The sequence below is a fragment of the Impatiens glandulifera genome, chromosome 1 (assembly GCF_907164915.1).
Source record: "Impatiens glandulifera chromosome 1, dImpGla2.1, whole genome shotgun sequence".
Lineage (NCBI taxonomy): Eukaryota > Viridiplantae > Streptophyta > Magnoliopsida > Ericales > Balsaminaceae > Impatiens > Impatiens glandulifera.
This window is the reverse complement of record NC_061862.1, coordinates 5314107-5331772: the sequence shown is the minus strand read 5'-3', so window position 1 is coordinate 5331772 and position 17666 is coordinate 5314107. Positions and strand designations below refer to the sequence as shown.

The following is a 17666-nucleotide window of genomic DNA, read 5'->3' as shown; positions in this document are numbered from 1 at the left end:
TTCGAATCGAATTTCAAACTAATTCGAATTTAAATACGGTTTTCGAATTGATTTTCGAGTTTGAGTTTCAACTCGAAAACCAAACCGAAAACCGAATTCATTTTTTATTATTTATTGTTCTATTTTTTATTATTTATTTTTCCAAACTTAGCTTAAGAAAAAAGTTCAAAATAATCAAATTATAATAAAAGAGTTGAATTTATTTTGAGTTATGCTAGTTCTAAAAATTAAAAAAAAAAAAAAAAACGAATTCGATTTGAATTCGAATTATTCAAAATTCGAACCGAATATCAAATTCGAATTCGGTTCGGTTTAATTAAAATTTATTCGAATTCGGTTCGGTTTTCGAATTGGCTAAAAAAATAAAAATTCGAACAAACCGAACCGAGAAACTCGAATAACCCTAAAACCGAACCAATGAACACCCCTAATTACAATTGACTAGCACCATTAAAATAAAATAATAAAATAATGAGAAAAAAGTCCGTAACATTAACTAATAAACTACTGCAAATAAATAAAATTAAACATATATAAATATTTAACAAATAAATTAAATAATTGGTGCAAATAAAAAAAATAGGTCAATTAAGCATATTAAACACATACAACTTTAGCACAGCTTTAGCATTTTAAATAGACTAAATACTATTAACCCTATAACATTTAAGAATTCAATCAAATTAGTCTTAATAAGAACATGGTTTTTTTTTTTGCATAACTTATCATCAATATATTAATTAAAATATGAATTTATTAAAAATAATATATTTTTATTTATTTTTTAAAATAACATATTTTTATAAAAATATAACTTATTTTTTCAATTAATTATACAATATCTCAAATAACCCAAAACCGAACAAAGCCTAACCAATATAAAAACAAAGAATTGGTCCACAGATGAAACCGACCGACCGACCAGTGCCCACCACCATCAGTTGCATTTTGATAACCGCCAAAAAAAAAATAAAGTCCTATCTTGTTTTCATTAATCCCTTGCTGACCCTCCCACTGTCCGCCAACTTTATATATATTAATTATTAGCTCTTCTTAATTTTGTTCATTCTTTCCACTTCTTTTAGGTCGGATCTTGGGTAAGCCCAACTACGTGCTCCCTAAGTCTCTTCTAACACGGACATTCAAAATCAGAAAAATTTAAACAAAATATCACAATTTTTCGAACCGCTACTATATATAATTCAAAATAACTCATCGGTGCTAACTTTGTAAAAATAAAATTAAAATGAAAAAAAAAGTTGTTTAATTTTATTTTGTTTATTAAACACTAATTCCTTCCTTCAAATTAAATTGATGATCTTTCTAAGTTCCAACAATTCTGAATACTAAGAGTCTCTATGTTGTCATTTTTGTTTGTAGGTGATAATTTCGTGAAATCTTAGTTTGTAACATAATGAAAAATTAAAAGTCTCAATAAAAAATAGAATAATAGTCAAAAACACTTCATTTGTTCAATTATATTATTTTCTTCACACAATAGAATTCTATTGTGAAGTCCTTATCAGTCAAATGTGCTTGAGATGAGTTGAGTCAATAAGTAAACGTATTAATATATAATAAGACTATGACTTAAATTAATATTATATATAAATAGTTAATAATAAAATGAGATTATTGGAAAAGCTAATTAAGTAGCATAACAAATAGTTAGATATATATAGATCCAAGTAGCAATCTGTATTTGGAAGTGGTCAACGTCGACGTGAGAAATTGAATAGATGATGTATGCACTTACCCATGCAAAGGAAATTAATTGTGATTATGGATTAATTAAAATAAATAAAAGTTGGTTTTGGTACTACAAATTAAATTGGATTAGGCTGGAGGGGTTGACACGTAGGCACTATGGGAAATAAAAGTTTGATTTTGTAACTTCAATTTATATATATAAGAGGATATAACGCGGGATTTTGATCATCAAAAACGTGTTTAATGCACCATCATCTTTTCTTTTTCTCTCACTCTCTCCTTAAATATTTTAAATTTTATATTTACAAATATTTTATATTTATTTAAAATGAACTATATGTAATTGTATTAAAAGATAGAGTAATATGCAGTAAGAGATTAAAGATTTTAAAACCAAAATAAAAAGGGGAAAAAGTAAACCAAAACAAAATCTAATTTTTTTTATTAAAAAATCATTTCAATTTTTTATAATTTTTTAAAATAAATCAAAGAGAAAAAAAATATATATATTAAAGATTAGGAATGACAACGCACACTACCTAAGGATGATATTGTACATTTACCCGACCCTTACCTACTTGTCGTTGACAGGTGCCTTAATTTTAATTCTCATCCCTCGTAACCACCGAATGCCCAATCCCTGAAGGGTATTCAAAATACTCGATATTATGACATTTTCTCCCTAATTTTGTATTAATCAACCTGAAATAAGTCAAAATTAGAAGATTAAGGAAGGCTAAAGTTAGTACTTAGAGCGAAAAATTTAAAAGGGAAAGAAAGTACTAAAGAAAGTTCTAAATATATCATAGGAATAATTATAATATATATGAACTATTTTTATGTAGTTTCAATATCGATTATTACTACTTATTCCCGAATCCGAACACAACAACCCAACAGATATTTCATTTAACTCCCTATTTTGACCCGATCGATATCGATTTAAATTATCCATTCCCGACCCATTAAGAGAATATCGACCAAATGAAGACTAGTGGTCATTCATGTACAATTAATAAGCTCAAAAGTTATAAAAAAAATTTTTGAAACCATTAGTATTGAGTAGTATTTTTTTTAACAAAGTGAATATATATATATATATATATATATATATTATTTTAATTATTAGGTATCAAAATTACGTAGACAAAGATTATGAAAAAATAATTCTTCTAAAATCATAAGAAATTAACGTAATATTTTTTAATAGAATCAAACATAAAATTATTTTTCTTTTTCTTAATAAAGATTCTTTCCAATTTACCTAACATAATTTAAAACACTGAAAGAGTCTCAATTTTGAATTTTTTTTTATCATATTTGTGTAGACAATTAGTTGTGATTTTCCTGTTTTGCTGTCAACACTTCAATAGATTTTTGGGAGCTTCCTTTCCTCTTTTATTTCTTCAACATGAGTTCTTAATTTGTTGAGGCCATAATATTATAAACTTATCTGATCATACAAATATTATATTTTTGGCAAAAATAATGCATTTTTAACTTAGTATTTGGCTCGCCTAAAAATAATATAGATATTTATGATAAGTGATACATTAATTAACTTTTTAATTAAGTGCGACTTAATTAATGATATAAATGTTTAATAAATAATATATAAAAAAAGTGATACTGTTTTTCATTAAATAAATGGCCATTTAAGTTGTGTTGAGTGTTTTTATAAGCAGGTTTAAATTTTGAATTATGTTATATAAGTATCGAATTATCATAATTTTAGTTATTTGAGCATTTGTAATTAACAAAATTATATTTTATTATCTTGATGTGTTATTTTTCTAATTAATTTGTCACGTTTGTAAATGATAAAATAATTATAGATATTTTGAACTTGTTTAATTTTTAAAATTGAATACTTTGTTGATAACTATGTATTTTAAATTGTCTAATCTTATTTAGGTGGCATGACTCTCTTGCTTTCATTCAAAACATTTTTCAAAACATTTCTGGTGAGAAAATAAATTTATTTTTCATAAAATACTAAAAAAACATTATAACGCCTACAATTTTAGGTTCTAAACAAATTATTTAATTTATTTCAATCACGTGTAAATATTTTCATGAAATAATTAATTTGTTAGATCAAGATTATTTTAAAATTAAAATATGGTATAAAAATGAGTAACTTAAAACTTAACTTTGTATACGGTTTACTATTTTAGACATATTTATTTTTTAAATTAAGTATTTTTTTTTTAAATCTTTGAGAAGATTTAAAAATTTTGAAAAGATAAAAGAGAATTGATATTATTAATATAAATATGATAAATTAATTGAAAATATGTAAAATATTATTTTAAAGTAAAAAATATGATCATTCAAAATCTACATTATTAACGCTGCGATAATTAATATTCAAAGTTTTACAAAGAAATAAATTAAAATGGTCTATATTAAAAATGATAAAATTGTTTGAGTAGACTGACGAATCATGACGTGAAGATAAAAAATACAATAACGTTACCCGATAGGTTATCAAACTCATAGGTAACTCCCCGAACCGATTCCTTCGATTTTCCAGAACAAATCTTAAAAAACGTCATAATAATTGCATTATGAATTGTACGCATCATGCGACTAAGATTATTGAAGGTTTGACGATTTCTCTATAACCATATACTCTATCAGAAAATAATTGAGATGATAACCAAATATGTAAATCTATCATATTAATTGCATCAATCCAAACTTTCTAACCATCACTGAAGACTCGAATATATATCACTCAATGTATTATAGTAATACTTCACAAAAGAATTCAAATAATATTCACCCTCCACAATGTAAAAATATGTGAGTAACTTATTTAACATACTCACATACGAATTATAATAATAGAACATTTTTTAATTCACGTCTCATCATAAGAATTCCACGTATATAAATATTATCAAAGTCTTCCATTACTAAAATGGTGTAATTAGAGTTTTATACCAAACAATTTAAAGTTAGTAAAAACCATATAATTTTGAGCACTTATTTAATTAAGATTTATATTTGTGATAAGTCTCTTAAAAGTGATAATAGCCACGTACACTTTCTGATTAATGGCTAGATACAAAAAGACTAATTAAAGAGACTAGTCAAATAATAACAGTTGATGATAAAAAAGAGAATTAGCCAACCAACGGTCTTCACCTTTTCCTTTCCTTAGTATATGATCCATCATTATAATAATCATATGCTAAATTAATAAATTAATTAATTAATCGATTTGATTACGTATTAACAAAATCAAAACCGTCTCGTGCCACACTTAAAAAAAAATACCCATTTATTTATTCAACATTCTTCTACCCCATATTATTGGTCTTCCCCAAAATCAACACCTGGCTTGGACTTGTAATTCCTTCCTCTACATATATCCTTCCCATTCTCCTCAATTCTTCATTCTTTTCTCTCTGTCCGCCACCTTCTTTTATTCTACTAATTGAGTTCAAAACTATAAAAAAAAAAAATACTCAATCAGAATTCAGAAATGGCTTCTTTTTCTTCATCTTCCACCTCCATTCTTGATCCTAAAAGAATGATCACTTCCTCATGTAATTCTAATTCATCTTTCAAGATTATTCCTTCTATCCAAATCCAATTCCCCACCATTAATGCATGCCCTAAACAATTACACATTTCCAATGATACCCAATTTCGATTCAACATCTTCCAGAAGGCCGCCGCCAAAATACTCGACGCAGCAGAAAACGCACTTCTGTCACGTGAGAAGGAGAATCCTATGTCCAAAACAACCGACCCACGTGTTCAAATCCAGGGGAATTTTGCACCAGTACCGGAGCAGCCCGTGATACGAAACCTCTCTGTTACTGGTCAAATACCCAACTGTATTAAAGGTGTGTACGTTCGTAACGGTGCTAATCCTCTCTTCGAACCGATTGCCGGTCACCATTTATTCGATGGGGACGGTATGGTTCATGCTGTTACGTTTGAGAATGGGTCTGTTAGCTATGCTTGTAGGTTCACTGAAACTGAACGTTTCGTTCAAGAAAAGGCATTTGGACGACCCATTTTCCCTAAAGCGATTGGAGAATTGCACGGTCATTTTGGAATTGCACGTTTGATGTTGTTTTACTCAAGAGGGTTGTTTGGTTTATTGGATCATAGCCGTGGAGCTGGCGTTGCTAACGCTGGTTTGGTCTTTTTTAATGGGCGTTTACTTGCTATGTCAGAAGATGATTTACCTTATCATGTCAAGGTTACAGATTTCGGCGATTTGAAAACCGTTGGGAGGTATGATTTCTCAGGGCAAGTTAAAACCACTATGATCGCTCACCCGAAAGTCGACCCTGTTTCTGGGGAGTTATTTGCTTTAAGATATGATGTTATTAAGAAACCTTATCTTAGATATTTTAAAGTTTCACCGTCTGGTGAGAAATCCCCTGATGTAGAGATTTCATTACCGGAGCCGACCATGATACATGATTTCGCGATTACTGAGAATTTCGTGGTAATCCCAGATCAGAATGTGGTTTTCAGGTTACCTGAAATGATCCGTGGTGGATCTCCAGTGGTTTATAATGATAAAAAGATATCAAGATTTGGAATTTTGGATAAGAACGCGGACAATGGAGGAGAACAAGTTCGTTGGATCGAGGTTCCTGATTGTTTCTGTTTTCATATCTGGAATGCATGGGAGGAACCGGAGACAGAAGAGGTTATCGTGATTGGATCCTGCATGACACCGGCAGACTCTATTTTTAACGAATGTGATGAAAGCTTGAAAAGTGTGTTATCAGAAATCAGGCTTAATATGAAAACAGGAAAATCAATCCGGCGGGAAATCATGAATGAAACCGATTCTATAAACCTCGAAGCTGGAATGGTGAACAAGAAATTGTTAGGAAGAAAGAGTCAATTCGCATACTTAGCAATTGCAGAGCCATGGCCGAAAGTGAGTGGTTTTGCAAAAGTGGATCTTTTCTCTGGCGAGGTGAAGAAATACTATTATGGTGACGAGAGATTTGGTGGGGAACCAATGTTTGTTCATAGTGAAGATGGGTTATTTGAAGATGATGGATATATATTGACATTTGTTCATAATGAGAAGACATGGAAATCAGAGCTTGAGATTGTAAATGCAGTGACAATGGAGGTTGAAGCTACTGTGGAGCTTCCATCGAGAGTTCCATATGGTTTCCATGGCACTTTCATAAGTGAAAAGGATCTATCTGGTCAGGCATAATTAATAAGATTATTTTTCAATTTAGGTTATACATTATTGTGTATGTTGTGATTAGTCTTAGTAATTATATAGAAATTGACTGATAAGATCTCCCTAACCATGCATTATATGATTGAGAGACTTTGTACTTTGTATATATTGTTATATTATACACTTTGAGATTGTAATAATATTTTTTCTTTCATTTCATTTCATTTATTTTTAACCAAAATTTTTTCATTAAATAGACTCTCTAACTTAGTTATTAAGGTGGGTATATAATAATATTTTAGTTAATGTTATGATTAATAATTAAAATTTTAAAGAATACTAACTTAAATTTTACATTTTTGCTTAATAAATTGTTATTATATTGGTATTTTACTTTATTTTATTTATTTATTTGTTTTAAAATATAAAAAAAAAATTAATTTATTAGATATATAAAGTCGGATATTTAAATAATTATCAAACAAAATCAATATGAGGTTGGCTACCCAAAAACTTAACACGGTTAAAAGTGCATAAATTTAAAACGGTTAAAAATAAAATAAAAAATTATGTATGTATGTTTTAAACTTTTAACCTAACAAAAACAAATACAAAATATGTTTTAAACTTTTAACCTAACAAAAACAAATACAACTCTTTAATCAAGTGTAATTGAGATGTGGTTTACCGAGAAATAATAGGCCGGTAACAATTGAAAGTGGTTAAAAATATGAATCAAATATTTAATTGACCAAAGTGTGAGGTCACAATGCTAAATGTTAAAAATATGTATCAAATATTTGATTAATCAAAGTGAAAGTGTAATGTCACGAGATGAGAAGTTTATTAAGAAAAAATATGTGATAAAATATGTAAGAAAATGAGTTGTTTTACCGAAGTGAATAAAATTTAGAATGAGAGTGTTTTATTTTTTATTTTAATATAATCTTTTTATTAAATTTATTTTTTTTATATTTGTATCCATGTGTGCGATAGTAATCTTATTAGTTTAAATAATTATCAAACAAAATCAATATTTGAGATATCCAATTTCTCCAATTATATAGTTATAATCAAATTTAAATTAGAAAAAAAAAAGAATAAAAGAGCTTCATTGATTACCTTAAGTAGGACTCTAATAAATGACAAATCTATATATATATAATGATGCTTAATTTTTAAAGTGTCCGAATTGCCGGGTCGAGAGCTGTGGTTAATTTGGATACTTGGGTCGGATTGTGGGTTTACCCGTTTTTAAATTTAAAACGGTTAAAAATAAAATTAAAAATGCTAGAGGTATGTTTCGAACTTGCAACCTAACAAAACAAGTACAACTCTTTAACCAACTAGGGTACAAAGACTTTATATATTAAATTCAAACACCAAATTTGATAAATGCGGGACGTTTTAATATTGATATAAGTTCAACTTTTTAACTAACTAATATATAATAATGTTGAGTAAATGGATACTTGGGTCGGATTATGTGTTGACCCACCCATAAATTTAAAACGGTTAAAAATAAAATTAAAAATGTTATCCGTAATTTTTTTCACGGTTTTTTATATTATTACTCGTGCAAATGTACGGGCTAAATGCTAGTATATAAAAGTTGTACTAAGTTTAAGCCCAACAAAAAAATTACAAACCAAAACTTTATGTTTCAATGTTTTTGTTTAATAATTTATTACTTCAATTTTGTTTTGGTTTGAATATATGAATTTAGCATGGCATAACTTTCACTTCAACGTTTTAAATGTAGATCAAAATACGTGATATTTGTTCTCTTAAAAATGACTCTTACAATTTTAAAGTAAGCCCAACCAGCCCCATAAACTACATCATACAAATATTAGGGATAAGATAGCCCATCCAAAAAATAATTATTAAACCTAAAAGACAAAAACTAATTAATTAGGTCAAAACATAAGAAAACAATTAAGAAACCTAATAGACAAAAACTAATTAATTAGGTCAAACCATAAAAAAAAAAACAATTAGTAAACCTAATAGACAAAAACTAATAAATTAGGTCAAACCATCCAAAAAAAACAAAAACAATTAGTAAACTACAGACAAAACTAATTAATTAGGTCAAAAGCTATTTTTTCCTCTAATTAATTAGGTATAAAAATTCAGTCACTTACAAATATAAAAATAATTTATATCTACTAGTGAAAATAACTTATTGATATAAGATATTTGTTAAAATAAAAAATATATATATATTAACATTTCTAGGGAAGCTCAATAGTTAGGGTCACTAATATATTGCATTAATGTTAGAGTGGTTAGTAAACAAATTATAAAGTAAATATAAGTTCAAACTACCTAATTCTAATTAATTTTTCTTTTTTTACATTAAACTCAAACTTCTTAACTCTTTTTTTTTTTTTTAATGTTTTCGTGTCAAAAATAATATTTTATCCAAAGCTGACCTAGTATATATAATAATTTAGTAAAGATAACTTGTTGGTCTGAATATAACAATGATTTGGTTTCCCCTTAATTGATTTTATGATGGCTAATTATCAATCATTGATGACTTTTCAAAGGAATTGACACGTTTAATATTAGTTGACACCAGTAAGAAGAAGAATAAATATAATATTAATATAAATATCTTCATTCAAAATTCAATGCATGCAACTCCAAATTTCACTATAGCCATTTTTTGAGTTGTCGCTTTTTCCTGAATTGTCTTAATGTCGATCAACCACGATCGTTCTTTATTTATTTGAATACCATCAAAAGTAAAAAAACCAAGGCCTGCCCAGTGCCCACAGACTTGAGTTAAAAGAAAAGAATGCATGCACTTAATACTAATAATAATTAGGATAGAGAACAAATATGGAGTTAATTTGTCTTCATTTTCCTATTTCTTCACTTCAAATTAGTCAAAGAAATTACCTCTTTTTTATTCTCTAAACAACTTTGTAATCACTATGCACAATGCCGACCCCGATAATTGAGCTGCCCCATGTAGAAAAATGTAAGAATATTTTTTTATCCCTTAATTTTAGTTAAAACAAATTGTTAAAAAATTGTTTTTGATGATATTTGAACCCTTAATGATTTTTTTTCTTCATATTTAGGGAATTGACTGTCTTGGGGAGTGAGCTGCCCTAACTCGTGGGCTTGTCGGGCTTACCTTAAGGCCGATCTTGACTATGCAACGAATTTGACAATAACACTTGATTCACAATCAATGAGTTCAAAAGAACAACTCTCATTGAAAAGTTGGATAAATTGAGAGTAGAGAACTTGCTTAATTAAAAATACACGAAAGGAAGAATTTGAGAGAGATAATATTATCAAAATGAGTATGTGGTCTCTTGAATGGCTGAAAATTATTTTATATATAATAATACGATTGGTAGTGTTTGGTATGTAGTACTAGAATGTATAACACTACTAGTTTAATAAAAATTATTTAATAAAAATTATATAATAGTGTTTTATGTTGTAACGGAAATACGAGAGATGATGTAAGCAATAAAATATCACGGATTTTAATGTGGTTCATCAAGATAAAACTTCGCTATGTCCACCCAGAAGAGAGATTATTATTAAGGAGATTAGAACATATATTACATCATGATAGACTAGGGTTATGACACGAGTTTATATAACACTCGGTTCCCTGAAACCCTAATAGATACAAAACTGAGACTAAAAACGATGCACTCAAGACAAAGAGTTCACCTTTTTTAAAGTTCTTTTAGTTGCACCTTTAAATAAGTCTCAACTAAGTTAACATCAATATCTTGTCTTAGAGTCTCTAAAATATTGTCAAAATATTTTTATATTTGTATTACCATAACAAAAAATCATATTTTATTTTATGTTAATCTTATTTCCTTATACCAAGATTATACACCAAAAGATATAGTTTTCTTTTGTTCAATATTCTATTTCCTTGCACCAGTCAATTCAAGGCAACTCAACAAATCTCCACATTGATTTGAATTGTTCTAAATGCCCGAAATGCATTAGTTAATGCTCATGGTGTTCTATCTCATTTCTCTTTGATCCAAAGTTGTCCTAAGACAACTTAACAGATGCATGCGTCAATGTTGGATGGCTAATATGCATTCATTAATGTTGGATGACCCATATGCATTTGTCGATGTCGGATGGCTCATATGCATTCGTCGATGTCGGATGGCTCATATGCATTCGCCGATAGCGGATGACCTAGATGCACTCATCAATGTCGGATGGCCTAAATGCACTAATCGATGATGCATGACCCATATGCACTCATCTATTTTGGATGACCCATATGCACTCATCGATGTCGGATGACCCAAATGCACTCGTTATTTTCAGATGGCCTAGATGCACTCTTCGATGCCGAATGACTCAGATGCACTCCTCGTTGTCGGATGAACCGTATGCACCTATCGATGTTAGATGGCCTAAATGCATTTGTCAATGTCGGATGACCTAGATACATTATCCAATGTCGAATGACCCAGATTCATCCGACAATGCTATAGATGGTCTATATGCATTAGTTAATGCCAAAGGTGGTCCCGATTCTTGATCCTAAAAGAATGATCACTCTATTCAACTAATTGAGTTCAACACTATAAAAAAAAATACTCAAATCAGAATTCAGAAATGGCTTCTTTTTCTTCATCTCCCACCTCCATTCTTGATCCTAAAAGAATGATCACTTCCTCATGTAATTCTAATTCATCTTTCAAGATTATTCCCTCTATCCAAATCCAATTCCCCACCATTAATGCATGCCCTAAACAATTACACATTTCCATTGATACCCAATTTCGATTCAACATCTTCCAGAAGGCCGCCGCCAAAATACTCGACGCAGCAGAAAACTCGCTTCTGTCACGTGAGAAGGAGAATCCTATGTCAAAAACAACCGACCCACGTGTTCAAATCCAGGGGAATTTTGCACCAGTACCGGAGCAGCCCGTTAAACGAAACCTCTCTGTTACTGGTCAAATACCCAACTGTATTAAAGGTGTGTACGTTCGTAACGGTGCTAATCCTCTCTTCGAACCGATTGCCGGTCACCATTTATTCGACGGGGACGGTATGGTTCATGCTGTTACGTTTGAGAATGGGTCTGTTAGCTATGCTTGTAGGTTCACTGAAACTGAACGTTTCGTTCAAGAAAAGGCATTTGGACGACCCATTTTCCCTAAAACGATTGGAGAATTGCACGTTTGATGTTGTTTTACTCAAGAGGGTTGTTTGGTTTATTGGATCATAGACGTGGAGCTGGCGTTGCTAACGCTGGTTTGGTCTTTTTTAACGGGCGTTTACTCGCTATGTCAGAAGATGATTTACCGTACCATGTTCATGTTACAGATCGCGGCGATTTGAAAACCGTTGGGAGGTATGATTTCTCAGGGCAACTTAAAACCACTATGATCGCTCACCCGAAAGTCGACCCTGTTTCTGGGGAGTTATTTGCTTTAAGCTATGATGTTATTAAGAAACCTTATCTTAGATATTTTAAAGTTTCACCGTCTGGTGAGAAATCCCCTGATGTAGAGATTTCATTACCGGAGCCGACCACGATACATGATTTCGCGATTACTGAGAATTTCGTGGTAATCCCAGATCAGAATGTGGTTTTCAGGTTACCTGAAATGATCCGTGGTGGATCTCCGGTGGTTTATAATGATAAAAAGATATCAAGATTTGGAATTTTGGATAAGAACGCGGACAATGGAGGAGAACAAGTTCGTTGGATCGAGGTTCCTGATTGTTTCTGTTTTCATATCTGGAATGCATGGGAGGAACCGGAGACAGAAGAGGTTATAGTGATTGGATCCTGCATGACACCGGCAGACTCTATCTTTAACGAATGTGATGAAAGCTTGAAAAGTGTGTTATCAGAAATCAGGCTTAATATGAAAACAGGAAAATCAACCCGGCGGGAAATCATGAATGAAACCGATTCTATAAACCTTGAAGCTGGAATGGTGAACAAGAAATTGTTAGGAAGAAAGAGTCAATTCGCATACTTAGCAATTGCAGAGCCATGGCCGAAAGTGAGTGGTTTTGCAAAAGTTGATCTTTTCTCCGGCGAGGTGAAGAAATACTATTATGGTGATAAGAGATTTGGTGGGGAGCCAATGTTTGTTCATAGTGAAGATGGGTTATTTGAAGATGATGGATACATATTGACATTTGTTCATAATGAAAAGACATGGAAATCAGAGCTTGAGATTGTAAATGCAGTGACAATGGAGGTTGAAGCTACTGTGGAGCTTCCATCGAGAGTTCCATATGGTTTCCATGGCACTTTCATAAGTGAAAAGGATTTATCTGGTCAGGCATAATTAATAAGATTATTTTTCAATTTAGGTTATACATTATTGTGTATGTTTTAATTAGTCTTGGTAATTATATAGAAATTGACTGATAAGATCTCCCTAACCATGCATTATAGTATTGAGAGACTTTGTACTTTGTATATATTGTTATATTATACACTTGAGATTGTAATAATATTTTTTCTTTCATTTCATTTAACTTATTTATTTTTAACCATTTTTTTCCATTAAATAGACTCTAACTTAGTTATTAAGGTGGGTATATAATATTTTAGTTAATGTTATGATTAATTATTAAATTTTAAAGAATACCAACTTAAATTTTACATTTTTGTTTAATAAATTGTTATTATATTGGTATTTTACTTAATTTTATTTATTTGTTTGTTTTAAAATATAAAAAATAATAATTTATTAGATATATAAGGTCGGATATTTAAATAATTATCAAACAAAATCAATATGAGGTTGAAACCGCCCAAAACTTAACACGGTTAAAAGTGCATAAACTTAAAACGGTTAAAAATAAAATAAAAAATGATATAGGTATGTTTTAAACTTTTAACCTAACAAAACAAGTATAACCCTTTAACCAAGTGTGATTGAGATGTGATTTATCGAGGAATAATAGGCCGGTAACAATTGAAAGTGTTTAAAAAATATGAATTAAATATTTGATTGATCAAAGTGTGAGGTCACGATGCTAAATGTTAAAAATATGTATCAAATATTTGATTTATTAAAGTGAGAGTGTAATGTCACAAGATGAGAAGTTCATTAAGAAAAAATATGTGATAAAATATGTGAAAAAATGAGTTGTTTTACGGAAGTGAATAAAATGTAGGATGAAAGTGTTTTATTTTTTATTTTAATATATTATTCGTGGAATTTTAAACATTTAATATATATTATTATAATTTTTTTATTAAATTTATTTTGTTTAAATTTGTATCCATGTGTGCGATAGGAATCTTATTAGTTTAAATAATTATTCAACAAAATCAATATTTGAGATATCCAATTTCTCCAATTATATAGTTATAATCAAATTTAAATTAAAAAATAAAAGAGCTTCATCAATGATTACCTTAAGTAGGACTCTAATAAATGACAAATATATAAAAGTTGTACTAAGTTTAAGCCCAACAAAAAAAATACAAACCAAAACTTTATGTATCAATGTTTTGTTTAATAATTTATTACTTCAATTTTATTTTAGTTTGAATGGAGGATTTTAACATGATATGATCACTTCAACTTAAGACGTTTCAAATGTAGATCAAATACATGATATTTGTTCCCTTAAAAATCAATCTTACAATTCTAGAGTAAGCCCAACAAGCCTATAAACTAAAGCATACAAATATTAGGGAAAAGATAGCCCATCCAAAAAAACAATTATTAAACCTAATAGACAAAAACTAATTAATTAGGTCAAAACACAAGAAAACAATTAATAAACCTAATAGACAAAAAAAACTAATTAATTAGGTCAAACCATACAAAAAAAAAAAAAATTAGTAAACCTAATAGACAAAAACTAATAAATTAGGTCAAACCATCCAAAAAACAAAAACAATTAGTAAACTACAGACAAAACTAATTAATTAGGTCAAAAGCTATTTTTTCCTCTAATTAATTAGGTATAAAAATTCAGTCACTCACAAATATAAAAATAATTTATATCTACTAGTGAAAATAACTTATTGATATAAGATATTTGTTAAAATAAAAAAAATATATATATTAACATTTCTGGGGAAGCTCATTAGTTAGGGTCACTAATATATTGCATTAATGTTATAATGGTTAGTAAACAAATTGTAAAGTAAATATAAGTTCAATCTACCTAGTTCTAATTAATTTTTCTTTTTTTACATTAAACTCAAAATTCTTTAACTCTTTTTTTTGTTTTGTTTTCGTGTCAAAGATAATATTTTATCTAAAGCTGACCGAGTATAATAATTTAGTAAAGATAACTTGTTGGTCTGAATATAACAATGATTTGGTTTCCCCTTAATTGATTTTATGATGGCTAATTATCAATCATTGATGACTTTTCAAAGGAATTGACACGTTTAATATTAGTTGACACCAGTAAGAAGAAGAATAAATATAATATTAATATAAATATCTTCATTCAAAATTCAATGCATGCAACTCCAAATTTCACTATAGCCATTTTTTGAGTTGTCACTTTTTCCTGAATTGTCTTAATGTCGATCAACCACAATCGTTCTTTATTTGAATACCATCAAAAGTAAAAAAAAAAAAATGAAAGGCCTGCCCAGTGCCCACAGACTTGAGTTAAAAGAAAAGAATGCATGCACTTATTATTAATAATAATTAGGATAGAGAACAAATATGGAATTAATTTGTCATCGTTTTCCTATTTCTTCACATCAAATTAGTCAAAGAAATTACCTCTTTTTTATTCTCTAAACATTTTAGTTATCTTGTGTTCAAACTAATATATATATTTATATATATATATATATATAAATCGATGAAGTACAATATAAGTAAAATAAGATCACCAAAATAAAATGTAGACATTTATTGTACAACGAACGAAATTAGTAGTGATTCAACTCTGTAATCACTACGCACAATGCCGACCCCGATAATTGAGCTGCCCCCATGTAAAAAAATGTAGAGTTATTTTTTATCCTTTAATTTTAGTTAAAACAAATTGTTACAAAAGTGTTTTTATGATATTTAAACCCTTAATGATTTTTTTTTCTTTATATTTAACCACTAGGCTACACAATATTATGTTAAATATTTAATAAATTTAAATTAAAATCCTATTTTTTATTAAATGAGCTGCTCTAGGGAGTTGACTATCCTGGGGAGTGGACTGCCCTAGAGAGTTGACTATCCTAGGGAGTAAGTTGCCCTAACCTGTGGGCTTGTCGGGCTTACCCTAGGGCCGATCTTGACTATGCAACGAATTTGACAATAACACTTGATTCACAATCAATGAGTTCAAAAGAACAACTCTCATTGAAAAGTTGGATAAATTGATAGTAGAGAACTTAGCTTAATTAAAAATACACGAAAGAGAGAATTTGAGAGAGATAATATTATCAAAAAATGAGTATGTGGTCTCTTGAATGGCCGAAAATTATTTTATATATAATAATACGATTGGTAGGTAGTACTTGAATGTATAACACTGTTAGTTTAATAAAAATTATATAATATATAGTGTTTTATGTTGTAACGGAAATACGAGAGATGATGTAAGCAATAAAATAACATGGATTTTAATGTGGTTCATCGAGGTAAAACTTTGCTACGTCCACCCAGAAAAGAGATTATTATTAAGGAGATTAGAACATATATTACATCATGATAGACTAGGGTTATGACACAAGTTTATATAACACTCGGTTCCCTGAAACCCTAATAGATACAAAACTGAGACTAAAAACGATGCACTATGGCAAAGACTTTATCTTTTTTAAAGTTCTTTTAGTTGCACCTTTAAATAAGTCTCAACTAAGTTAACATCAATATCTTGTTTTGGAGTCTCTAAAATATCTCCACCTTGATTTGAATTGTTCTAAATGCCCGAAATGCATTAGTCAATGCCCGTGATGTTCTATCTCATATCTCTCTGATCCAAAGTTGTCTTAAGACAACTTAACAGATGGATTCGTCAATGTTGAATGGCTAATATGCATTCAATAATGTTGGATGACCCATATGCATTTGTCGATGTCGGATGGCTCATATGCATTCGTCGATGTCGGATGGCTCAGATGCATTCATCGATAGCGGATGATCTAGATGCACTCATCGATGTCGGATGGCCTAAATGCACTCATCGATGATGCATGGCCCATAAGAACTCATCGATTTTGGATGACCCATATGCACTCATCGATGTCGGATGACCCAAATGCACTCCTTATTTTCAGATGGCCTAGATGCACTCGTCGATGCCGAATGACTCAGATGCACTCCTCATTGTCGGATGAACCATATGCACCTATCAATGTTAGATGGCGTAAATGCATTTGTCAATGTCGGATGACCTAGATGCATTATCCAATGTCGAATGACTCAGATTCATTCGACAATGCTATAGATGGCCTATATGCATTAGTCAATGCCAAATGTGGTCCCGATGTATTAGTCAATGCAAGATGGCCCAGATGCATTACTCAATGCTAGAGATGGTCCATATGTATTAGTCAATACCAGATGACCAATATGCATTAGTTAATGCCCAGATGTATTACTCAATGCTAATATAGCCCAAATGCATTACTTAATGCTAGAGATTGCCTAAATGCATTAGTAATGTAGATTGACCAGATGCATTCGTCAATTTCAGAGATGGCCCAAATGCATTAGTCAATAATTAAGATGACCCGGATGCATTGATCAATGCTTGAGATCGCCTAGAGGCATTAGTCAATGCTAAATGACTCAGATGCATTACTTTTTGT

At 29.8% G+C, this 17666-nt stretch overlaps 1 protein-coding gene and 1 pseudogene across 1 annotated transcript; both read left to right on the top strand.

The window, feature by feature from the left end:
* The first annotated feature begins 5203 nt into the window (after positions 1-5203).
* Positions 5204-6919, top strand: LOC124922791 (9-cis-epoxycarotenoid dioxygenase NCED2, chloroplastic-like). The gene has a single exon (XM_047463499.1). It carries the CDS (start codon positions 5204-5206, stop codon positions 6917-6919), a length of 1716 nt encoding a protein of 571 aa, XP_047319455.1.
* Positions 6920-11515: 4596 nt separating this feature from the next.
* Positions 11516-13212, top strand: LOC124922683 (annotated as a pseudogene).
* Positions 13213-17666: the final 4454 nt, after the last annotated feature.